General features: G+C 49.8%; 2 protein-coding genes across 6 annotated transcripts; one reads left to right on the top strand and one right to left on the bottom strand.

Annotated features, from left to right (window-relative positions):
* Positions 1-1,427: 1,427 nt before the first annotated feature.
* ZC3H6 (zinc finger CCCH-type containing 6) lies at positions 1,428-14,920 on the top strand. Of its 5 annotated transcripts, XM_071453679.1 has the most exons (13): positions 2,027-2,114; positions 3,517-3,657; positions 5,737-5,917; positions 6,202-6,327; positions 6,867-7,122; positions 7,323-7,462; positions 7,553-7,669; positions 8,597-8,708; positions 9,230-9,339; positions 9,811-10,064; positions 10,512-11,014; positions 11,392-11,631; positions 12,503-14,920. In XM_071453679.1, exons 4-13 carry the CDS (start codon positions 6,253-6,255, stop codon positions 14,002-14,004), a joined length of 3,309 nt encoding a protein of 1,102 aa, XP_071309780.1. In that variant the 5' UTR covers positions 2,027-2,114; positions 3,517-3,657; positions 5,737-5,917; positions 6,202-6,252; the 3' UTR covers positions 14,005-14,920. The 5 variants fall into 5 exon arrangements, with proteins under 5 accessions (XP_071309863.1, XP_071309624.1, XP_071309702.1 ...); XM_071453762.1 differs by lacking the exons at positions 2,027-2,114; positions 3,517-3,657 and adding an exon at positions 1,428-1,820; XM_071453523.1 differs by lacking the exon at positions 3,517-3,657 and having other exon boundaries at positions 1,827-2,114.
* LOC139603010 (uncharacterized) lies at positions 14,698-24,007 on the bottom strand. The gene is made up of 8 exons (XM_071453420.1): positions 23,398-24,007; positions 23,040-23,255; positions 22,730-22,910; positions 19,406-22,588; positions 18,644-18,886; positions 18,207-18,379; positions 17,846-17,963; positions 14,698-16,913 (listed from the first exon to the last, which is right to left on the bottom strand). The coding sequence occupies exons 1-8, from the start codon at positions 23,478-23,480 to the stop codon at positions 16,653-16,655; spliced, it is 4,458 nt and encodes a 1,485-aa protein (XP_071309521.1). The 5' UTR covers positions 23,481-24,007; the 3' UTR covers positions 14,698-16,652.
* Positions 24,008-24,047: the final 40 nt, after the last annotated feature.

Here is a 24,047-nt window from a genome sequence, read left to right on the forward strand (position 1 = left end):
TTTGCCTTTCTCAACCTCTGGCTGCCATTCCAGTTGACTAAAGGAGATTTTTTTTCCCTTCCCAGAGCAGCCGCTCCGGCATCTTTCAGACTTCCTGAGGTTGGAATTTGAAGAGAGAGGCTCTTCCGGTCTTGAAATACAACTTTCATTTGGGATAATAATATTTGGGAGCTGAAAAAATAGCAGGAATGCTTCTGCTTCCCTTTGGTGGGCATAGCTGGCCCCAGATGTGCTGTCCCAAAACCACCATTTCTCACCCCCAGAATATTTAACCAAAAATTTAGGATTCTTCCTTCGAGTTCAGATTTAGAATCCCTTTTTTCCTTGCCTACGGCCTAGGGAGATGATGGGGGGCTCCATCTGTGCCAATGGGGCTAATTAGTCCTAAGTAGTTCTAATGACGCTCCCCAGCCACCACTACCTTATCCCCTGTAGGAATGCTGTTTTCCAGCCTTTTCCTTGGATTTGCCTGATTTCCCCGATGATCAGGACCCTGGGTCCTGCTTGCCTTGCTCAGGTGTGTGACGCCCAAGGGAAATGATTCTTCCCTGAAGGATCTGAGGCTCCTCCCGCTCAGCATCCCATGGGAATCCATGCGAGTGTTCTGCTTTGTTTTTATAAAATTTATTCGGTTGCTAGCACTGAAAAAAGCCGAGTCCCGCGTCCTGAAAAGCCCTGAAAGGCAGGGAGGCAGCTGGACAGGATACAAATATAACTTTTCCCGGGAACGTTTGATTAAACGTTATTGAAGTGCCTCTGACAAACACGTCTTCCCTTCGCCCACCACATTTTTATTAAGTGACTGTCTTGGAACCGCTTTATCCCGGGTTTTGTCACGCCCTGACCCCGAGAGCGACTCCAGGCACCGCTTCTGTGCCGCCCTGGGGCCACACACTCTCTGTTTAATTACGAGCGTCACTAATTAATGACGCACGGGCCGGTTCCCCTCACACGCACCGGCCGCCAGGGGGCGCTGCCCACACTGCGTGAGGAGGTGGGGGTGGGCGGCGGCAATGACGCAGCGGCGGGAGGGGAGGCCCGTTCCCGCTCCCGGTGCCCGTCCCGGTTCTCGCCAGGCGGAAGCCACCGCCCTTTTCCCCCTTTCCCTCCCTTTTCCCCCCTTTTTCCCCACCATTCCCGGGGGGACGCCACCGCCACGTGACGGGCGCGGGGCACGTGACAGCACGCGCGGCGAGGCCCCGCCCCCTTAGCGCGCGCACGGCGGCGGCGGCGGCCGAGGGGAAGCGGAGGAGGGCGGGGCCCGCTCGTGACGTCACTGAGAGCTTGACGGGCGTGGCGAAAAGCCAATGGGCGCGCGAGACGCGGCGGCCGCGGCCAATGGCGGCGCGCGGGGAGGGCGGGCCCAGAACCGCGGCGGAGGAGGAGGAGGAGCGCGGCGGGCGGCGGCGGCGGCGTGAGGGGACGCGACGACATCGCGGCCCCGGCGGGCGCGGAAGACGCTGTGGCGGCGGCGGCGGCGCGTGCGGGCCGCGGGCGCTGAGCGAGCGTGTGCGGCAAAGCGCCGGGGGCCGCTGCCGCCGCTGCTGCTGCCGCCGTTCTCCTCCTCCTCCTTCTCTTCCCTCAGCCGCCGCCGCCATTTTGTGCGAGTGCCTCGCGCGGGCGCCATGTTTGTAAGGAAGAATTAGGGCCGCCATCTCCGGCCAGCAGCACCTCCCTCCCCCCGTGTGTGTGTCCTCCCGCTCTCCTGTGCCCCGGGGCTGCCGCTCGAGCCGCCGCCGCCGCCACCGCCTCCCCGCAGCGCCCGCGCGGGGCGGCCGGGCCCGGGCGCTGAGTGCCCGTTAGTGTCTCACTAAGTAACCGTGAGTGCAAACCTTCATCATCTCTCCTCACTGAGGGGCCCGGCCCTCCTCCTCCTCCTCACCGAGCCGCCCCCAGCGCGGCCGTGCGCGCCGCCGCCGCCGCCGCCTCCTCCCGCCGCTCCGCACCGCGGGCAGCGGCGGGGCCCTGCCTTCCTCCACCTCCCTCCTCCTCCTCCTCCTCACCACACCACAGCCAGGCACAATGGCCTTTGAAAGCCTGTTCTCCAAACCCCCAAACCCAGTTCTTGACCCAAACATGCCCGACTCTGACAGGCAACATGCAGGGGACGAAAGGTCGAGTAACATTCTTCTCTCTCTCCGCTTCTCATAATGGTGGTACTTAGTGGGGTGATGCTGGTAATGATGATGATGATGATGCTGATGATGATGATGCTCTGTTAATGTGCCTGAGGGGGTTAACGATGTTTTTGGGGGGCAGGTCACCTTCAGGCTGGAGCGGGGTGGTGGTGGTGGGGAATGCAAATTGGGGAGGGGGGGTGTCACTGCATTAAAAGTGCATTTCTTTAGCAAGGTTTTAATTTTTCCTTTTGGAATGCATGCGTTTTTACATCTTCATTGATTTATTCTGGCTGGGAAGGGGGGCTGTTTGCCATTCTTTCCATAAATTGCACTTTCCAGGGGGTGTCTGTTGAATGTCACCATTGTTCTCTGTCTCAGGCAGGAAAGGGTGCTCCGAGTTGGGCGGGTTTTTTATTTTTGGCTGTTTTTGTTGATACCACAATCTCTCACTAGAGCCATATTTAACGTCATTTTCTTGCCAGATTCCACCTTACACATTTAACTGGATCTTTTTTATGCAGATTAAGGGCTGACTGACGTTATCTTTGCCACCTCTCAATCCCCATGCGCAGAAACCCAGAGTCCTGTTCCTGGTGAAAGGACCTCTGTTGCTCCCTCCCTCCTTCCCTCCCTCCTTTTCTCTCCTGCAGCTGCTGGAAATTCAAATCCTTTCTCCAGGCAGCTCTGGCCTTCCTAACTAGTTCCAAAAATACTGTGCCAGGGTGGCAGTTACCAGTGCTTGAGCCTACACCTACTCTGAGCGTTCCTGACAAAGCTGCAGGAGTTAAAAACGCCGAGGTTTTGCCATTCCCAGAGCTTGGCCTCCCCCCACACACCTCCACAACCATTTGTGGTACTTCAGAGGACCAGGAAACACTGGGAAAAAAAACAAACAGACAAAAAAACAAACAAAAAAAAGGCTTGTGGGTAAATGCAAAACTGTTTCCTTGTTGGAGAAAAGAGTCCCGAGTTCTGTGTTATAAATTGGGAAATGGTCCCAAAATGCTCCTCGGGTTTAGTGCAAGGGTCAGGGCAGAGCCCAGAGCTGCTGGTTCTTGTTTTCCCCTTTCTGCTTGTCCTTGGGAAATGCTCCTGGGATTGAGTGCAAGGGTCAGGGCAGAGCCCAGAGCTGCTGGTGCTTGTTTTCCACTTCCTGCTTGTCCTCGGGAAGTGATCCCTAAAATGGGCCTGGGCTTTAGTGCAAGTCCAAGGCAGAGCCCAGAGCTCCCCGTTCTTGTTTTCCCCTTCCTGCTTGTCCTTGGGCAAGGGTGGAAGTTGTGTCATGCTCTGTTTTCCGAGCGGAGTGCACACCAGGAATCCACTGGGATCTCTGGAGCTGGGGCAGAGCTGTGCTGTGGAGTTCCTGCAATCAGGCTGTGACTTTTCACTGTTTCAGGGATTGAAAATATCTGGAGTTCTCAAATCCTTGAGGACAAGCCCGAGTGACTCCGGGTAGTGCTGGGAGCAGAGTTTTTCCAGCTTGGAGTTCTCATCCTCTCACCAGCTGTTCCCACCAGTACAACCAGTTGTGACACTGGTAATTGTGAAATAGAGCCAATAAGTGCCACCTAACAACCTAATTAATTTTAATTTACAAGTGTTGCTTTATAATGTTTTAATTTATGAGGTGAAGAGCAACAATACACGCGACCTGGGAGATCATAACTTGTACTTTTTCTAAAACTTCAGCTCTGTAAAATGAGTTCATTCACTTAAAAAAAGGCCCAACTTCAAAGTTTTTGTGTTACATCAGGTGTGCAACTGTAGGACCAGTAAAACCAGTCTAGTGCAGGGAACACCCATACTGGCAACCTCATGATTCCCAATCAATTTGTGCAGCAGGAATTCTGTTAATAGTTTGATTTGAGCTGCTCTGTTGAATGATAAAGTAATTACTTTTACTAATTAGTAAAAAATAATTTTAAAAACCCTGTCTGTCCACACTTTGAATATTCCAATTTGGAAGGTTTTAATGCAGTTTTCTCAAGACAGGAATGTCCTTTAATTAGTTTAATTCCTGTTGTTGACAATATTTTGGTGATGAAGGGTCTGAGCCTTCCAGCACAGGGGTCCTGGACAGATTTTTCCTGCAAGGATTTTGTGAGGATTTCCTGGTTCTGTGTGGGTAAATCCATGGCAGGGTAAGGAATAAATTGGAGGCAAGTTTATTTACACTCAAATCAATGCCAGATTTCCCAGAAAATAGCTTGAAATTAATTTACTTTCACTTTTTACTGCTCCCAGCCACCCTCTGCTTTTATTTGATTTTCCCAGTGAAAATTCTCTGCTATTTGGAGTTATTTTCCGTATTAATTCCTAATTTCTTAAGCAGCACCTTAGTATCAACATTTGGGGAATTTTAGCCATCAGGGAATTTTAACCTAAAGTAAATTTTTTAGATGAAATGATGGGGAATGAAATCCTCAATAATGTTTGAGGGTAAAGATTCCCAGAATATTTCAGAAAATGCATTCTGGGTTTGGATCTTGGACTTAAGGAGCTTCTGGAGTAAATCTGCTTTGGGCATAAAGAAGTCTATTTTTAAGGATGACCCGAAATAAGGTCAAGGAAGGGGTGCTAAAATCCAGGTTTAAAGGTTAGAAATGAAATTAAAATACCAGAATTAGGTTTTTTTGATTCTCCCTTCTCAAATATTTGTGAACTGCTCAGGGATTTCATCAGGTTGCTTTTCCCTGGAAGGTCATTTGGCTTCTGTGCCTTTCTGATCCATTTGAGGGCTGCTCTAGGAATGCACTCAGACAGTGGGAATGTTTTCTGGGATTGTTTTCACATCTAGCTCCAAGTATCTGGAGGCTGTGGGAGAGGGGAGAACTCCTGAAAAGGAGGTTCTGCTCTCCCTTCCTTTGTAGAACCTTCTACACAGCTCCAGTTTGGGATTTAAATGGGAATAAAAGCAGCTGAACCAGAAAAGCATTCCTGCCTTGGCACTTCCTTGAAAAATAACTTAATTTCCAAGAAATGGTCTATTTGACCATTATCTTTTCAATCCATATTTATCCAGTTGTTGGATTTTTCCTTCTTTTTCCTTTCCCCATCCCCTTTTTTACACTCTTGAAGCTCAGTCCTTGGAAAATGCTTGGATGTTGTGGAAAGAATTTAGAGATTAGAGGGCTTTTATAATCTTCCCTCTGCCATGCAATCCAAGGGATTGTGTTACTGAGACTGGTTTACCTGGAAAGTTATTCCAGTCCTGGATGCATCCCAAAATTGGAAATCCATGAGTTTAATTCCCATAGGAATTGAGACATGGGAGCAACTTTGTTCCCAAGGAGCATTTTCCCATAGGTATTTCATGGAAGAGGATATTTTAATTGATCCTTGAGGGAATGAGTTTAACTGATATAATCAAAACATAATTGGATTTTTGGGATAGCTGCAGGTGTTTCAGGGATAATAATGTTCCAGTTTTATTTCATTAATGTAATTCCAAGAAATTCCAGGTCATAAAGTAGTCATGTCTTCTCCCTGGCATATCCATTTATCCCAAAAATCACAGCTTTGGGTTACTTCAGACTTTTTAACTGTTTTTTTCCAGTGACAGGTGAGCTGGATGATAACATGGAATTTTATTGTCTTCCTGGTATCCCTCTTTCAGGGAAGATGGAGAGCTGGAAGATGGGGAAATAGATGATGCAGCCTATGAAGATGTGAAGGAACACGGCTCAAAAGGGGATGATAAACAGAAAAATGAGAAAGGCCACCGGAAATCCCGGAAAAAACGCAAAAAAGAGAAGGAAAAGAAAAAATCCAAAAGGAGAAGACGGGACAAGCATAAGGTTAGGAAAAAACCCAACATTTTGGAAGTTCTGATTTGATTCATGGGTGTCCAGGACAAGGATCCAAGAAATTGGCAAAGGAATTAAAATGGTTTTATTACCATTAAGACTTAAACTGGTCTTAAATGTTCAAGTTAAGCACAGGACTTGGAAGCTGAACCAGAGGGATTGGAGAGTTTTTAGGATAAGATGCACAATGTAAATGTATCACTTTTGTGCTCATTATATTAATGGGAAGAAGATGATTTCTTCAAAATTCCCAGCTTTTTAATTCTGTTTTCTAGCATAACTCCCCTTCCAGCGATGACAGCTCCGACTACAGCCACGACTCTGACATGGAGCGCACGGAAAGGCCCCACAAAAAAAGCAGCAGCTCTTCCTACAGGGATTATGATTCCTCCTTCAGTCAGGTAGGAAGTTTCAAACTCATTCCTCATGTGCTTATTGAGGTGACATTCCAAAAATACAAATATAAACAGTGTGGGTTTGGAAGTTTGGCTCCATCCCTGTGCCTGTTCTCCTGGATTTCTGGAAGCACATCCAGTTCTCATCTCCCTGAGGAGATTCCCAGATGTAAAGCAGGATCTGTGGTAGAAAATAAGCCTGATACAAATTTTTCTTCCATCAGGCATCAGGAATTAAGGAATCTTTATTATTAAGGAATCTTTTTATTCCCTGCACTGGATTTAGGCTGGCCTCAAAGAAAAACACTCTTGAAAAGCCACTTTTCAGTATCTAAAGTTGATTCTGCTTTTTGGGAGCCCAATCTTCTTGGCTTTTCTCAGCTGGTGAATTAAAATTATTAATTTTTCCTGAATACTTACTGATGCTTTTTTTTGGCAAATCTGCTAATGATAAAACAGCCCCATAAATAGATTTTTAGAGCAGTTTGGAGGGCTGGGGTTTGGAAATATGGAATTTCTTCCTAATGCAATCCCTTTCCTTACAGCATGGACACGTGTCAGGGAATTACATGAGTTCCCAGAAAATGCAGCATAAAAAAAATGTCAAAAGTAAGGAATATGACAACTACAGTCATTACAGTGATGAAAACTTTGGCAACTACAATGAGGAGGAAAAGGATGAGGATTTTGCTGACCAGCTCAAACAGTACAGACAAGCTAAAGAGACTTCCAGTGGGGATTTGGGACCTCCGTTCTCAAAGGAACCAGTGAAGAAACAGGGCATGAAAGGGATCCAGAAAGGTAAGGGGAGTTTTGGTGGCATTTTTGGGGTGGAGACCTGGATGAGGGAAGCTGCCAGGAATGGTTTTCCTGGGATATTCTGGCTGGTCAGAAATAACATTTCCAATAGTAAAAAGAGAGTGATTTAACTTATTCCATTTGTCTTTCTTTGATGCCATGAAAGAACCATTTTCCCTTAATTTCTGTGATCCTTTTAAGAGGTTATTCCTGTTTTCCAGGCATTTCCCAACGAGGGAACAACTACAACGTCGGAAGAGGGCGTGGAATGCAAAAGAAACTGAAGCGCAAAGATCGTGGCAGGGGCAGAGGCGGCAATAAAGGATCCGATGGCTTCCACGAGGTACCTGCAATTCCAGTCCTTATTCCCAGTGTCTGCATCACCAGTGCTCCAAAAAGGAGCTGATGAAATGTGGATTTTTTTTTTTCCCAGGATGGCAAACCAGTGAAGAAATGGGTTAATATGAGCCAGGAGTTCATCAACCAGCACACAGTGGAGCACAAGGGCAAACAGATCTGTAAATACTTCCTCGAAGGGAGGTGCATTAAGGTAAATGTAATTCTTTTTTAAAATAAATTTTTAGCAAACTTGGGTGTTGAAACTCAGTATTTTGATTTCTGATGTGCTGAAGATTTCTAGATGGAATTATTTGTGGAAAAACATCCCCTTCCATTACACACTTTGATTTAAATTCTAATAAAAATTAATATTTTTATTAATAAAAGCATCCTAAACTTACCCTGAGAATGATAAGGTACTACTGACATCATTTCTCACAGGTCTGGAATCTAAATAGGCAACAATTCCTGAATATATTAAATTATTTCCTGCTGATTTGGGAACTTTGAAGGAATTGCTTTGTGGTGCTAAACTTTAAAAAGTGGGATTGGTAGAAAACACAACCACTGAATGCTTTTCATTTTTATTTGGTTCCCTGGGATTTAGCAGTGGAATTTTCTGTTTCTAACCCAAATGGTAAAAATAAAAGTGAAATGTTGTGTTTCTTGCTGTCTTTCAGTACCTTTGGCTCAGATGACTATTTGCTGCCACCTTCAGTTTTAGAAGGGACTGAAAGAGCACTTGGTGTCTTTTTCAGGAAAATAAATCCTAAAAAAATACACAAACCTCCATCCGGCAAAATATTTCTAAAGAATAACAGAATATATTAAAGTAATTCAGTAAAATATTATTCCAGTGCCTTTTTAATGCAAATTCCTAGGTGAAAGCAGGGAACAGGGATTGTTTTCTGTCACCATTCCATCTATTCCTTTGAATTCCAATCCAGGAGTTTTCTCTATGTTCAGATCCCCTCTATTTACAGTTTTTACCATTTATAATGGAATTTAATGTTGGTAACGATGAAAAATCTAAATTCAGCTGAGGAGGATGTTCTTTTTACTATGGAATTAAATTACTCAGCATTTCAGATGGATAATGGTTTTTCCTTGTTTTGTTTTTTTTCCAATTTATTTATAGGGAGAACAGTGTAAATTTGATCATGATGCAGAGATTGAAAAGAAAAAGGAAATCTGTAAGTTTTACATCCAGGGTTACTGCACCAAAGGAGAGAACTGCATTTATTTGCACAATATCCTTTAAAAGTACTTCTAAATTTATCTGAAATGTTAATTTCTATTCTTTTATTTCTATTTATTTTGATATAAAGGATTTGTAAAGGTGAATGTTTTTTAAGAGACTCTACTATCTACTGTATAGATTAATTACAAGATTCTTTTTCTCAAATACTTCAGAGGAAAAAATAAATACAAAATTACTGATTTGTAACATTTTTGAAAATAAAATCTCAGGAATTTTAGATACATTTATCCACACTTTTAAGATCCTGATCTCTTCCTATTTCTCATTATTTTGGTGTTTTCCTCTAAAATTGAGACCTTTCCCTTTTTAATCACAATTGGAAAATTAAATCTGAAGGCCACAGAAATGCCATTTTTAGGAGAATTTTAAATGGAAGTAAGCGGTAAGTTGGTTGTTAGGTTCCAAAATTCCTACCATAATGATGACTTCCTGATGAAGAATTGAGGGATAGCTGCCAGCTGGATTTTCCAACCTTCCCAAACTGTTATAAATCCTTAATTCCTTCCTCACATGAATTCCCCTGCAAGTTCTACCACACAGGAGCAAAGTGTTATCAAGGAGATAAATGCAAATTCTCTCATGCGCCCCTGACTGCAGAAACCAAGGAGCTGTTGGACAAGGTGAGTGATCCAGATACTGGGAATATTGGGATTGCTACACTCAGAGTGGGGAAGGGATGGAGGAGCCTTTTCCTTGTGCTCTGGGAGACCCTGAGCTCTGGTTTATTGGGATACTCCCTCTCCAGTCACTGCCCACCAGGCCTTAAAAGAAAAGGGGTGTAAATCCAACACTAAAAATATGAGGGATAACTCCTTCCGCTCCTGTTTGAACTAAGTGGACTTGTGGGAAATTGTTCCTTCCTGAAATAGAGAAGTATTTTCTTGGCTGGGATTTGGTACCCTGAAAAACAACTCCCAAAATGGGTTTAGAATTCCTTTGAATTGGATGTCAATATCCAGCAGTATTGTAGCAAATAACAGGAAAGTTGTTTATCTAAATATGGAAATAATATTTCAATAAAAGGCACGAGACTAAATTGAACTGGAATACTGAAAAAGTGATTAAATGTTTGCCACGTGGCTTTGTTCCAGGTTTTGAATAATGAGGAGGAGCCCCAGAATGAAGATGAGAAGGAGCTGGAGGAACTCCGGAAGCGGGGCATTGTTCCCCTTCCCAAACCTCCGCCGGGGGTCGGCCTCCTGCCAACCCCCCCAGAGCAATATCCCTTCTCCGAGTCCGACATGGAAAATTACCAAGATCCTTCAGGAGATTATAAGAAAATCCCATCGCTTTTTGAAATCGTTGTGAAGCCCACTGTGGATCTGGCACACAAAATTGGGAAGAAGTAGGTGTTGGAATTCTGGGGAGAACTCTCCTGGATATTTATCATTTAATCATTGTTCCTGTCAGGATTCTGGGCTAAGTTGAGGATCTGCCAGATAGTTGATACCAGGATTATTTCATGTTTTCCATAGAAAGGAGCTTAGGCCTGACCTTCCAGAAGTTGACTCTTGGTTTGCATCTCCATCTGCAGGTGGAGCAGTTTGTTCCCTGCTCCAGTCTTTTTGTAGTTGGCTTTTTTTTGGGCAGAACTGATGGAGATGAGCAAATATTGGAAAAAATGTGGTTTTGGCCAAGTTAAGGAATGTGGAATGGGTGTAGTTGGAAATTAATGCTCCTTTGGGAATTTTATCCAATGTCAGATCAATTAAGAGTGGGAGGGGGTGAAGAGAGCCAACTGTTGGTGTTTGTAGGTCCAAAATTTGATTCCTTGATTTTCTTCTGCTTCCAGGCCACCGACCTTCTACAACAGCGCGTCCCCCCCGCGGCCGCCGTTCCAGGGCAACGACCCCCATTCCCAGCACATGTACAATCCAGGCTCGAGTCCAGGGCCAGGTCCTGGCATGTCCCAGGGACACAACGGGCCCCCCATGCACCCCGGTTCTCCTGGGCACCATCCCTGCGGAGGCCCCCAAGGGCCGGGAATGCCGCAGAGCCCCCCCATGCAGGGCGTTCCCCCGGGGTACATGGGCCCGCAGAACCAGACTGGAATGCCCATGCAGGGGCAGCAGGGTGGGCCACCCCTCACCCCGCCAGGGATGGGAGGATCCTACAATTCCCCTGGAGTGCAGGGACACATGGTGAACATGCCAAGGGACAATCACTGCCCCCCGGGGCCACAGTACCAGCAGATGCCCGGCGAGTACGAGCCCATGCAGAACCCGGCTGACTTCTATGACAACTATTATTCCCACCAAGCTGTACACAACTTCCAGCCAGCCAATAATTCTGGAGGTAAGGACATCTGCTGGATGAATTTTGGATAGAAGCTTCCAGGAATGTCTTCAGTGTTCTGGCTTTCTCGGTTGTGTTGTTAAGTCATGTTATGCTTTAGGGTAAAACGGGATATTGGGAAGAAATCCTTCCCTGTGAGGGTGGGGAGGCCCTGGCAGAGTTTTCCCAGAGAAGCTGTGGCTGCCCCATCCCTGGAAGTGTTCCAGGCCAGGCTGGATGTGGCTTGGAACAGCTTGGGATAGGGGAAGGTGTCCCTGCCATGGCATGGAACTGGATGTCCTTTAAGCTCCTTTCCAACCCAGTCCATTTCATGATTCCATGTTTATAGCTATCAACATTTCTCTAGGATAACTGCTAACTGGAGTTTTGTCTTGCAGACGGAGCATGGCACGGAGAATTTACGGATCACCAGGCTCACCTCATGGCTCCAGAGTCGCATCCGGGTGGGAGCGAGTCGGACTGCATGGGTGGGCACATGGGCCACAACCAGGGCATCAACGTGCCCGACTTCCTGCCGGCCATGCAGAAGGCCCTGTATGCGAGGCTCAGCCAGAAGCACCAGCGGGATGGAGACTCTGCCAGCAGCCAGGGCCAGCGGGCCATGAGCAAAGATGAGGGTGAGCAGGGTTTGGGTGGAATTCTCATCATACCGAAAGGCTGGTGGTCAGCAGGTCGGCTGGCGTTGGCTCGCCTCATGTCACTGCTCACTGTTATTGGAAGCAGCAGCAGCTCAGTGTCTTCAGCTCTTCTTCCCAGCTTGCTCGAGGATCTTAGTGTAGCTTCAGTCCATCCTGGCTCCAGTGAATAATTTCTGAATCTAGTTGCACTTTTAAAAGGCCTTTTGGTTGATAATTACTTTTGGTTGGTAATTACAAGAAAATCCCTTGTTGCACCAGAGGGGCTGTTTCTCGCTGCCAGGACTGGAAGTGCATTCTCTGTCCTGTTTCTTCAGGTGCCCTTCTTGATCTGTTTTCTCTAGAGCAGCATTTTTCCTTCTCTGATATCCTTTAAAATAAAATACTGTAATTTCTTCCCTTCCTGAATCTCAACCTCTCCTACAAACTTTGGGATTTGGATTAAGTAAGGCAGCAAATTTGTAATTAAATTTGTAATTGGATTAAAGACCACTGCAAGGAGCCATTTTACTTTTCCTTCTCCTGTCAAGACTCAGATTTTAGATATGTTTTTTTTTACTAGTACCCGTAAGGATTGTTTGAAAGCAGGTTACTTTCCCAAATTAATATTGATGGATATGGAGACACTCCCAGGCTGTGTTGTATTCTACCTCCACTATCTCCAGGTTTTTGTGTAATGGCATTTCTTTAATTACATGGATTTTGGTCATTTGAGGTTGTGATTTTTATGACACTGGGAGTGATTTCATATCAGATCTTTTCAGTTTGAATTTACTCCCATAAGGGGTGTTGGATTCTCTAAGAATTATTTGCTGGAATAATCTAAATTTTGTGGCATTTCTTTGATTTTTAGATGACAATGTCAACTGGTATTCCAGTAGTGAGGAGGAAGAGGGGAGCAGTGTTAAATCAATCCTCAAAACCTTAAAGAAACAAAGCGAAAACTTTAGGAATCGGCAACAACATTCCACGGAGCAGCACATGCTTGGGATGCCGACAGATCCCAGGCTGGCAAAAGACAAAGGTGTGGGGCCTCAGGCTGCTGACCCGAGACTCCGGGCGTCTCCAAGGCCCAATCCCAGGAAACCTTCGGAGTCGGCGTCCCTGGATCCCCGGCTGGCCCGCGATCCGCGGATGCACAAGGTCAGCGAGGGCGGCCATCCCGGCCCCTCCCTGCCCGGGGCCAAGCTGGATTTGCACCACGCCCACGCCGGAGTGAAGGTCAAGCAGAAAGGGCTGGATGATGATGAGGAGGACTCGGAGAGGGAGCTGAGGGAACGAGCTTTCCTCATTCCCTTGGAGCCGCTGCCGGGCGTCACGTTACGGGATCCCCGCTCCCAGCTGCGGCAGTTCAGCCACATTAAGATGGATGTGACCCTGATGAAACCCAACTTTGCCAAGCACATTGTGTGGGCCCCTGAGGACTTGCTCCCAATCCCTCTGCCTAAACCCGACCCCGTCTCTTCCATCAATTTACCTCTCCCTCCACTCATTGCTGACCAGAGACTGAATAAACTGCGGAATTTGAAGAACGATCCACACCCCAACGCGATGCCAGCTGATCCTCGGCTCGCTGCCAAGGCCAAAAACAGCCTTGTGGGCCGGGGTGGCTACTTGGATCCATCCACAGATTCCCATGCCAGTAGCTCCAGCAAACTGGGGGATCCTCGCTTGCAAAAGAACGTTGATCCCAGACTCCACAGACTGTCAAGTGCAGACACTCACCACGGAGTCGGGAAGGATTCCCACCCTCCCAAGTTTGACCCCCGGCTTGCCAGAGCTGCTGCCAGCTCATCCCAGCCCTCAGAAGCCACGACTCCAAAATCCGACCCCGATGCTCTGCCTCCCTATGCACCCAAATTATCATCCAGTGGTGTTAGGCTGGGAACTCCCGGCTCCATCCTGAGCGGGATCAGTTTGTACGATCCCAGGGAACACAGCTCATCCTCGGACATGGCTCCAGCCAGTTCGGGAGAGAATGGAGAGAACCAGAAAAAAAGCATTTTGAAAAATTCCAGTAAAAATGAGCCGAGTCTTGCGGAAGATGCGTCCCAGCAGAAGGCTGCCTCCAACACGGAAAAACCCACGGAAGGATCAGCGGAAGCTGCTTCAGACAAGGCAAACAGCACCAGTAAATCTCAGGCTAAACACTCCAGCGCTGCCCCTGCCGTCCATAATCTCCCAATCCAGGCTCTGTCGGGGTTAATCCGGCCACAGTACAGCGACCCCAGGCAGGTGAGGCAGCCCGGACAGGTAACGCAGGCCCCGGAGAGCGATCCCAACGGGGAGTCGGATGATAAATCCTTAAAAGATGTTTTCAAGACTTTTGATCCAACTGCTTCCCCGTTTTGTTAGCAGATGGCTTTGGAGTCTTTTTACCGTTGTGGGTATTGCAGTTCTCTGCTGTTTTGTACCTGGGTTACCTCTTTTGGCTTTATTTATTTTTAAATTATAATTCCCACCACTTTTCAGCTGCTAATCTCCGAACCACACGCAGTTCTCCAGTACGCTCGAGTGTTTGCAAAGCTGTGGTATTTTCTAGAGAATCCTTTTTTCTTTCCAATTTCAGGGAGACTAATAATTGACCTGTAGAAAGGAAACCAATCCCCCCGGATCGTGTTAGAGCTGAGAAAAGCACTTTCATTGTAAATAAGTCATGGAAAATTCCCAGAGCTGTATATGTGTGAGCTGCCTCTTTCCCAACCACCACTTAGATCCGATTGCCACATTTGTATAGATCCAAGCAATATTATGTACATGAATTCCCGGGAGAGATGCCGTTCCAGGACTGCCAAACCCCTGAACTGATGGAAAACCTCACGGAAATGATTTCAAAGGAAAGCGTCGCTCCTCCTTTTCCAATGAGTTGATGTAAGACACGGACAGTTTTTATTCCTGCAGTCAATATTAGTGTAAAAGAGACTATATCACATATTGAGGATGAAAAATGTCATATCTTTTAAAAGTATTTTATTCTATGCTGTACATAGAAGAAATTGTGAAGTACATAACTAGCAAAAGTAACTGTTCAAAGTGGAGAAAACTACATTGTCTAATACGAAAAAAAAGGTTTTTATTTAATTTTTTTCCACGCCTACACGATTGGGATTTAGTGCTCCGAGTTCCATTGTGGTGTTCATGTATTTCAACGTATTTTTGTATTCAGCTGCTTAATTTGTATTGCTTTTTTTGTATGGCTGTAACTGCAGTACTTGTATTCATGGTGTCTCGACGACATTTTTAACAAAACAATTAAAAAGGGTACAGTTAATTCCTGGTGATGACTCCGTGCACATATGGTGGCAGCTGGGAGGAGGGGGACCAAAGCTGGGCTTTTTTTTTTGGGATGGTTCGTGGGGTTTTAACATAACCTTGTACCTGATCCCTAGGTCTCATGGAGAGAGAGTTGCCATTTTCCATCATGGAACATCCTGCATGTCATCAGTTCCCCAGGTTTTGTATGGGAGAGCACAACTGTGTCCTCCAGACCTCCCGTCCAGCCTTTGGGGCTGCTTTTTCTCCAGAGGGAGTGCAGTCATTCCTAGGCAGCTGCTTTTCCAATCAAAATGTGCCAGCCTCTCAGTCAATCATCTGCTTCCCACCCCTTTGGAAGCTTTCTCTGCTTTAAGTCTCTTCCTTGGTGGACCTTTTCCTCTTGTTTTTCCCTTGGCCAAGTGATGGTCATGGACCTTTTCCTCTTTTTTTGTTGGCCAAGTGGTGTTTCCATTGGGACAACAGAGTGTTTATCCCAGATTCTGAGGTTTTGCCTTGCATGGGTGAGCCAAGGGAAGCTTGTGATTCTTGCACAGCAGAGGAGGCATCTCCGAAGACAGTCGTGGTTTCATTTTGTCTTCCTGGTTTGCCAGAGCATGAATTCCATTAATTTTATGATTTTTTTTTTTGTGTAGCAGAAGTAGAGAATAGACATGGCACTGGGTTGTGATTTTGGAGTAACCCATTAGTCCTTATTAGTAATCTGTTGTTTCTTCATCTACTCACTGGTGTGGCTGGTTGAGGTTTTCCTCAAAAAACCAAGCCAGCAGGGAAAAATAGTGTGGAAATAGGGCATGGATACAAAGGCCTGTGAGTCCTCACAGCCTGTTGTCTCCATGTGTATTTCCTTCCTGCCTTCCTCCCTCCTTCCCTCCCCTGCTTTATCCATTGCAGATAGCTTCCCAGAGTCTCCAGTGTGCCTGCTGCTGCTTTTTCTTGCAATATGGAGGAGATTCCTCGCTGCCATGCCCGTAATGGAATTCCTGGTCTGAGGAAGGTGGTTGGGATGCAGGTGGGACACCAAGGTGGGCTGGAATGGGCTGCAGCCACCATGGAGCCAGTTGTGATCTGCTGTGGTGTTGGATTGTGTATTCCACAGAGGAGGCTCCCTTCCACCTCTCCTGCAGAATTCCAACATGGAGCAGTGTTTCCATCGGACAATTCACGATCCTGAGACCGGAAGGATGGATGTGGAGAGCCAGGATACAGAAGCAGCAGTGTCACCAGTCTAGGATGCTCTGGAAGCTGTGAGGTAGGTGATCCTGGGGATTGAATGTTTACTCTGGATAGGAGAGAATCCTGGGGCTGAGTGGGATTTTGGGAAGAAATCTGCAGGCTCAGGGGCAGCAGGTGAGACAAAGCACTCCCCACTGCTGTATCCCTGGATATGTGAAAGAGGAAAGGCTGAAAGATGGCACAAAGCCTGAGCATCCCTGGATCATAGAATCCTGGAATAGTTTGGGTGGGAAGGGACCTTAAACTCATCCCATTCCAACCCCTGCCATGGGCAGGGATACCTCCAACACCTCCCACTGGATCAGGATTCTCCAGAGCCCCATCCATCCCATCTCACCACCTGGGGGTAAAACACTCACCAGAAGATTCCTGGCCTCCCCACGGAGCCTGTTCCAAGATTTTCCTGCCACAATGAAAAACTCCAGCATGAATCCTTCACACTGCAAAGTATCCCTCTGCTTCCAACAGCACTGGGACAAGGAGCCCCTCTGGATTTACAGATGTCTGTCCATAACTGTGTGTCCTTTCCTAGGATTGGGATGCTTTGGGATATTCCTGCTCCAAGGGGGTTGCTCTTGCACCAGAGACATCAGGGTGGGCTCAGCCTTTGCCCCTCGAGTTTTCCGGAGCCCCAATTCATCCCGGGCGGAATTTAAAGCCTCCTTGGCTCTGTGCTGTGTCAGGGTTTTCCTCCACTGCTGGCAGAAAGCAGCAACTTCTTCTTCTTCAGGGTCTGCTGGGGGTTGTCCCAAACCCTGTTGGACGAAGGAATTGGTTTAATATATCCCTGTGCATCCTAAATTATGGAAAAGTCTGGATGTGCCAATGTGTGCATGATCCACATGGCATCGCTATCTCTTAATGCTTCAGAATGCTTCAGAATGCTTCAAAAGCTTCTTACAGGGAGAGGAAAGGAGGGCAGTTTGTTGATAAGCTGGGAATTTTCCAAAGGGAAATTTCCAGGTCATAAGGGCTTTGGGATCTGCATAGTCAAAATTAATGAATTAATTAATTCAGCATCAGCAAAGTGAAAAATGGGCAAATAGAGGAAGTGCTAAGTTTAATTAAGCACAGGAGGAGCTTTGTCACCCTTGGGGCTGATTGTTCAGCAAATGTGATTCTGAAAAATCTGTGTTTCCTTCAAAAAGAGATGCTGATCCCAGGAAAAGCAGTAGGATTATAGAGGAGGATGGGATCCAGATGGAAATGCTGCCTCAGGGAGAGGCTGGTGATGTTTGCACTTGTTTTCCAGTTGTTTTCAGGAGAAATCTGCTCCCATGGACTTTACAGTCAGACCAGGTGGCTGTAGATGGCAGCTGGATGGGAAACTCTTGGGAACTTGGCTTTTGGGAATAAAGAGGATAGCATGGACTAATTCCAAATAAGGGTGCTCTATGATCCAAAATTTAAGTGGGGAATGGACCAGGTAAAGGTGACTTCAAGGACAGTCAATGCCTGGGATGAATGAAAGTATTCCATGAGGAATATTTGCTCCAGCTGGAGCCCCACAGCAGCCAGATCCCAGCTCCCATAGAAGGACCTGGATGAGAAACTCCCACAGCATGGAATTGCCCTGGCACAGAGAAGCTGTGGCTGCCCCATCCCTGGAACTGCTCAAAGCTGGATGGGGCTTGGAGCAGCCCTTCCCACCCAAGCAATTCCAGGATGGATTCCACGATGGACTCACTTTGACACACGCCGCCTCGGCCGCCCTCAGGACGTGCTGGACTGCTTGAATGAGGTTCTGCACGTTGCTGAGCAGCAGCTCAGAGGAGGCCCTGCTCTCCCCAGTCACTGCTTTCACCCTTCAAAGACATTCCAAAGGATTTCATTGGAAGGACATTGGACATCCTGACAGTGTTGTTATTCCAAACCCAGCTTGTTCCCAGGGAAACCCATGGAGGGAAGGGAGGCCTCCAAATTGTTCTCAACTCTTGGACAATACCCACCACCCCTAGGACCTCTGGGGACCACCACCCACATTCCTTGGAGAAGGGATCCCTCTTGGATGACCTTGGGAGAGGTGATCCCAGCTGCTGGCAGCTCACCTGGCCACGATGCCGAGCTGGCTGCTGATGGATTGGGTGTGCTCAGTGGCACGGAGCAGCTCCATGGAGCACCTCTGGTCCAGGCAGTGCTTGGCGAGGATGTTCCCAAACTTAACAACCACCTGCCCATCGGAAACCATTTGCCTGGCACAGGCAACAAACTGCTCCTTGCTCTGGAATGGGATAAAAATCAATGGGATTGGGGAGAGAAGGGAAAAAAAAGCTTTTCCTGCAGAACAGGGAAGGTCCAGGAGGCTCAGATACATCCTGAGGAAAGGACAGGATGCCAAGCTCACATCCAACCAGGAGGAAGGAATTTGGAGTATTTTGCATAAATAGAACTGGTGCCACTCTGCCAAGAGCTGGGTGACACAGGGATTTGGGATGGAGTTGCCATGATCCTAAGGGAAAACTGGAGGGATGAAAAGCTGCCTTACCGCAATGGGGCCCTTCCTCCGCAGGAACTGAGCCATGTGGAGCCTCCTTGTGGCCATGTCCTGGGTCACCTGGGACACCTTGCTGGGGCCACCTTGCCACTTGTCACAGTTTCCTCTCTCCTGCTTTGCAGGGGAGGTGCTGGAAGGGCCATCCTGGTGCTGTCGGGGCAGTAATGGAGCAGATTCCAGACCTGGAATGCGTGGACACAGCGATGCCGAGTGGTCTCCTCCACCTGGATGTTTCTGAAGGAGATTTTGGTGAGTAAGGTTGGTGGGAGAGCTGCCTACCCCCTTCTGGGTCCACTCTACCTTCCCACCAGCCCTTCTCCCTAAATCCAAAGCCCTTGGAGCCATCTCAAAATGGGAATGGGGTGTCCTGCAAGCTGACAGTTTGTAATTAATTCCCAGCACAATGAGAGCTCTAAAGCACTTTGCTGAGGGACCTGGGTCTGTGCCAAAGCCTTTCCCAGCTCCTGACACCCATGGGAATGGAGCTGTTGGTATTCCCAGAGGGAATGTGTGGACGTGAGGGAGAGTGTTACAGCCTCTCTGCCTCTGTAATGGACTGGGATGGATGTAGGAGAGCCTGGCCGATCAGATATCCAGGAATCCAGGGCTGCCAGCAACCTGAGCTGCCTGAGTGGCCCAGGGTCAGCCTGCTGACCTCCAGAGGCCCTGCCTGCATTCCTGCTCCATGTTGGGAGCACCAGGAATGATGGACAGCCCAGACCAACACCCTGCCAGGGAAAAGAGCTCCCGTACCAGTTCATGCGCTTCCCGCACGGCTCCACTTGCTCCTCTGCTCCTGCATGGATGAATTCCTGCTGCCTCAGGGGGCTCTGGGGCTGGGGAGAGTCCAGCTGTGCTGCTGGGTGATCCTGGGAAGCGTTCCTGCTGCAGGCATTCTGTGAGGCACCTCAGGATGTCCCTGTCAATTCCAGGGATAACCCAGAGCTGTGTGACAAGGTAGTGTGCCTTGGCCGACCAGTACCACACCATGCCTTCCAGGTGGGGATCCCCATGGTCCTGGCAGGGGTCCCCAGTGTCCTGGTGGCTCTGGAAGTGCTGCCAGGCACTTCCCACCACGTCAGCCGTGAGGAGCAGGAGGTGGTCAGCCATGGATAGCAGGTCGGGCTGTGATGCCAGTTGAGCACCGGACCCCAGAGCACCCTGGAGGGTGTTTCTGACCCTCTGGACATGAGCCATGAGCTGATTTGCCTTCTCCTCAAAACCTTCTTTGCTCCTCTGCCTCTCCTCTTGGGGGAGGTTGGACAGAGCTGCTCCAACCACATCTTGGATGAGCTGCAGCTGTTCCTTGTTGACCCTTTCCATGTGGAGCAACAACGCCTTGGCCCTGAGGGCCACATCCCTCTGCAGGAGCTCGAAGCGTGTGGCCAAGCTGGCAGTAGGCAGTGGGGAGAGCAGGAGGGTGTTGGACACATCCAGCAGCGCTTCCATGAGCACCTGGATCTCCTCCCGGAGCACCAGGATTTCTCTGGCACCGTGATCTCCAGGGCAGGATAAGTAGGAGAGTCGGGCAGCCTCCTGCAACCTGAGGGAATTCTCAGCCACAGCAGCCAGGAGGCTCCGTGGGCCAGCCTTGTTCCTCACGGCCCTGCTCAGCTCCCTCAGGAACAGGACATCCCTGCCCACGAACTGATCCATGGCATCCAGCAGGACACGCATGCCAATGGCCCACCGGACACCATGCAGCTCCAGGATGGCCTTTTCCATCCCACAGGATTCCCCAAAGGACACTGACTTCTCCAGAAACCCTTTGGTGTTCAGCTGAGCATGGGAAAACTTGGCTTGGAGCTGCAGAAAGCTCTCCGGGACACGAGAGGGATTGGGATTTCCCCTACTGCAGGCTGTGCCTGCAATGCCTCCTGCCGCCTGCACTGCTCCCGCTAAACCCAGCAGGGTCTCATCCAAAGCCTGCTTCCCTCTTGGAAAGTCACCTGACAGGATAAATCCAAGCACTTGCTGGGCCAGACCATTCCAAGAGCCTGCCACAGCTGCCAGGCACTCCCGAGTCTCCTGGATCCTTCCCGAGAGCCTGAGTGCCATTTGGAGAAGCCTGCCTGGAGCAGGGAGCTGCCCAGGGGCTGTTTCTGTGGCCAGGCTGATGATCCTTGGGGTAAGTGCCTTGATATCCCAGTGCTGCTCCAGCACCTGGAGCTGGGGGGGTTCAGCCACAGGCAGCGCTTCCCGTGCTGCTTCCACATATCCATCGGAGAGCTCCAGCAGGATGGAGCAGGCAGCACGGACAGTGTCCATGTCACCAGCCTGGGATGCTCCCAGGAGAGCTGTGATGACAGGGTGTGTATCCCCTTTCCATGGATCCAGGTGGAGGTTAGCTGGTGGTGAAGATGGATGACTTTGGATATCTCCTTGGAACGCTGCCTCATCCGTGCTGGTTCGTGTCCCAGCGTGGGATGGGCTGAGCTCCAGCCCCTTTTCCACCCTGGTGCTCCGCACTTGCTCCCGGAGCGGGCTGAGGATCTCCGGGTGGTTGGACCCATCCAGCCCTGCTTGGACACAGAGAGCAGAGTCCATCAGGGAGCTGGCTGCCTGGGAAAAAGCACCCCGGCTTTGGAGGCAGGAAAACCTTCCTGGGATGAGGGCCGTGACTGCTCCCAGCTCCAGGATGGATTTGGCCAATTGCTCCACCCACACCAGCAAACCATTCCTGAAGATGGGATCTGTGGTCCTGTCCACGTGCCGGGTGGAGGCTCCCACCACCCAGCGCGCCCAGCCCATGAGGCGAGCGCTGTGCCAGGAGAATCCCTCGGGATCCCAGCGTTCCAGTGCTGCCTCACACCATTCCTTTTGCTTGGCCAGCTCCAGGATGGATAACTCAAGGAATTCCCTCATGCCGATGGTCTCCTCAAAGCAGCACAGGAGGCTGTTGGTGGCTCTGGCCCAGGCATAGCACAGGGCCTGGAGTTGCTCCTTGGTATTCCCACTTGTTTCCATGAGCAGGGAAGGGAGACTGGCCAGGAGGCTCCGCAAGTGCTCCACGCCCTCCCGGATTTCCCTGGCAGTTTGGGCCTTGGCACACCTGGCCAGGAGCAGATCGGCCGCTCGGAGTATCCGCTGGGCCTGAGCGAAGAAGGCGGCAATGAGGGGCTGGAGCTTCCTTAAAATTCCTCCTGGTCCTGCTGGACAACATCCTGAATGGGCAAGGCTAAGGGCACCTTCAACCAGCTGCCTCAGGGGCTCCTTCTCCTCGAAGAATCCATCCAGGATTTGGCACAGCGTGGCCCTGAGCACTGCTCGGTCCAGGTTTTCCAGCTCCTCCCTCAAGCTGTGACATTCCCGCTCCAGTGCCTGTTCTCCCTTGCCCTCCCTCTGGCTCAGGTGGCTGCAGATGCTCCTCCTCAGCTGCAGCAGGGCCCAGCAATGTTCCACCAGCTCCAGCTGCAGATCCGGCCTGGATAACTCTGCCAGCAGCATTCCATGGAGAATGACCACTTCCAAGTGGGAGCTGAACCGGCCCTCAGAGAGGCTCAGGGGGTCAGGGTGGGAGAGGAGAGCCTGGAGCCTGCTCACCTGCTGGGAGAAGATCCCACTCCTGTCCTGGGGCTCCGTGAGCATGGAGAGGAGCTCCCTGATGGTCCTCTCCGTCAGCTGGAAAACAGAATCCTGGGAGAGGTCAGCTTGGCTATCCCTGGAACGTGTCAGGGCCGTGTGGATGAGTGAGACGCACTTGTGGAGCAGCTGCAGGGTCTGGGCCAAGCTCTTCCCTGCAGGACAATCCCCGAGTTCCTGGAGGCGCTTGGCTGTCAGGCAGCTCAGCAGGAGCACGGCCTCAGAAAAGGGCTGGAATGCAGCCAGCAGCCCTGGAGTGTCCCGGGCATCCCGCAGCATGCTCAGGCATTCCAGGAGCCAGCTGGCAGCACCACTGATCCTCCTCATCCCTGCAGCCTCTTCCAGCTGAAGGATCTAACCAGGAAACAAGGCAGAAAAGACGCTCAGGTCAGGAATTCTCATTCCCTTTCCATTCCTGGAGGGGGAAGGAGTGGTTTGCTCCATGGATCTGCTGGAGCTTCCCCCTGCTCGTGTCCCTTCCCGGTGTCCCCTCACCTTTGCTGTCTCCATCAGACTCCTCCTGGCGGCCGCTGCCAGGTGCTCTCGGTGCCGAGGGCTGTCCGGATGCTCCTGGAGCTGGAATGCTGCCAGCACCACGTCCCTCCCAGCCTGGAACAGGGATTCACCCACAGGACACATCTCCGTGCTCCCTTCCTCGCTGGAATCCTCGGACAGCCTGGAATAAAAGGACTGGGCTCAGCACTAATCCCCACTCCCAATCCTGCCTCTCCAGGAGGATGCAGGCTCCCTCTTTCCACCTCTTCCCAGCCCCCAAATCCACCCGGGAGACTCCCATCCAGCTCACCTCCTTGCCACAGCAGCGAGTTCTTCCATAGCTTTGGCTAATTTTCCTGCCTTTTCCCCCAAAGTGGGAAAGGTCGGACAAAGCCCATCTTCCCGTTGCAGGGCGAGGAGGAGGTGGCAGAGCTCCACAGCCATGGGGCAGAGAATTCCCTGGATAGCTTTGTTTTCTGTTGGGAGCCCAAGCTCAGAGAGAGAAAAAGGTTCCATGTCGTCCTGCCTGGAAAAGGGAAAAAAACCTGGGGTTAATTTGGATCCAGCGTGGAACAGTTTTCCAGCAAGCTTGGATGGGGATGGCAGTTCCTGGCTTGGGAAACGCTCCCGGCTTTAATTTCGCTCAGCCCTGAAACCAGGTCACTCACCTGGAATTCCTGGGACACCGGAACCGGGATTTCCTTTCCCGGGGGAGCATCACAGGTTGTTCCCGGCACTGCAGAGCCGGCATTCCCTCACAGGGAGGGATTCGGGACAGCGGAGCCGGGGAGAGCGCGAGGTCTTTCCTGGCCAGTTCCCGCGGTTCCGGGACGCCATGCGAGACGTTCCCATGGGAGCGACGCCGGGATGCGCCAGTGTCGCCATGGAGACAGCGGGCGCGGGGCGATGTCGTCACGCTGCGCGCCGGCCGCGGGGCACGCCGGGAGTTGTAGTTCGACCGGTTGTTGGCGTTACGGGATTCCCTCGACCCGGGTGCGCAGGGCAGGGATCAGGCAGGAATATCCATCCCAGTTTTCCCCGTACAGGGCTCACTCCTTCCAGGAGCCTTTTTGAACAACTCAAATGTGCGCTCATGTAAGGGGGGGCAGGACACAGGTGACCCTTCTTCTGATTATCCTTAGTGTGGAATATTCCCAGGAAAGTGTAGCCTCCCTCCCGGGAATCTGAGTTTACAGGTGAGGTAATTCCCTGGAAACTCGGAGAGTGACATAAATGACCTTCAGGATAAGGACTGATCTGCTGCCACAGATCCCACCTCCAGCTGGGATCCCGCTCCCATTCCCACAGCCATCTTTCG

This window comes from Agelaius tricolor, unplaced genomic scaffold, assembly GCF_023055355.1.
Source record: "Agelaius tricolor isolate 1412-34295 unplaced genomic scaffold, bAgeTri1.0.p SCAF_1, whole genome shotgun sequence".
NCBI lineage: Eukaryota > Metazoa > Chordata > Aves > Passeriformes > Icteridae > Agelaius > Agelaius tricolor.

Bases quoted from the DNA above. Each gene is read 5' to 3' on its own strand.
- ZC3H6 (XM_071453523.1), top strand. From the start codon at position 2,023: ATGGCCTTTGAAAGCCTGTTCTCCAAACCCCCAAACCCAGTTCTTGAC. The intron at 6,328-6,866 runs GTAGGAAGTTTC...CTTTCCTTACAG, and splicing joins ATGATTCCTCCTTCAGTCAG to CATGGACACGTGTCAGGGAA. The intron at 7,123-7,322 runs GTAAGGGGAGTT...TCCTTTTAAGAG, and splicing joins CATGAAAGGGATCCAGAAAG to GTTATTCCTGTTTTCCAGGC.
- LOC139603010 (XM_071453420.1), bottom strand. From the start codon at position 23,480: ATGCCGGCTCTGCAGTGCCGGGAACAACCTGTGATGCTCCCCCGGGAA. The intron at 17,964-18,206 runs GTGAGCTGCCAG...ATGTCTTTGAAG, and splicing joins CAGCTCGGCATCGTGGCCAG to GGTGAAAGCAGTGACTGGGG. The intron at 16,914-17,845 runs GTGAGTCCATCG...TTCGTCCAACAG, and splicing joins CCGAGGCGGCGTGTGTCAAA to GGTTTGGGACAACCCCCAGC.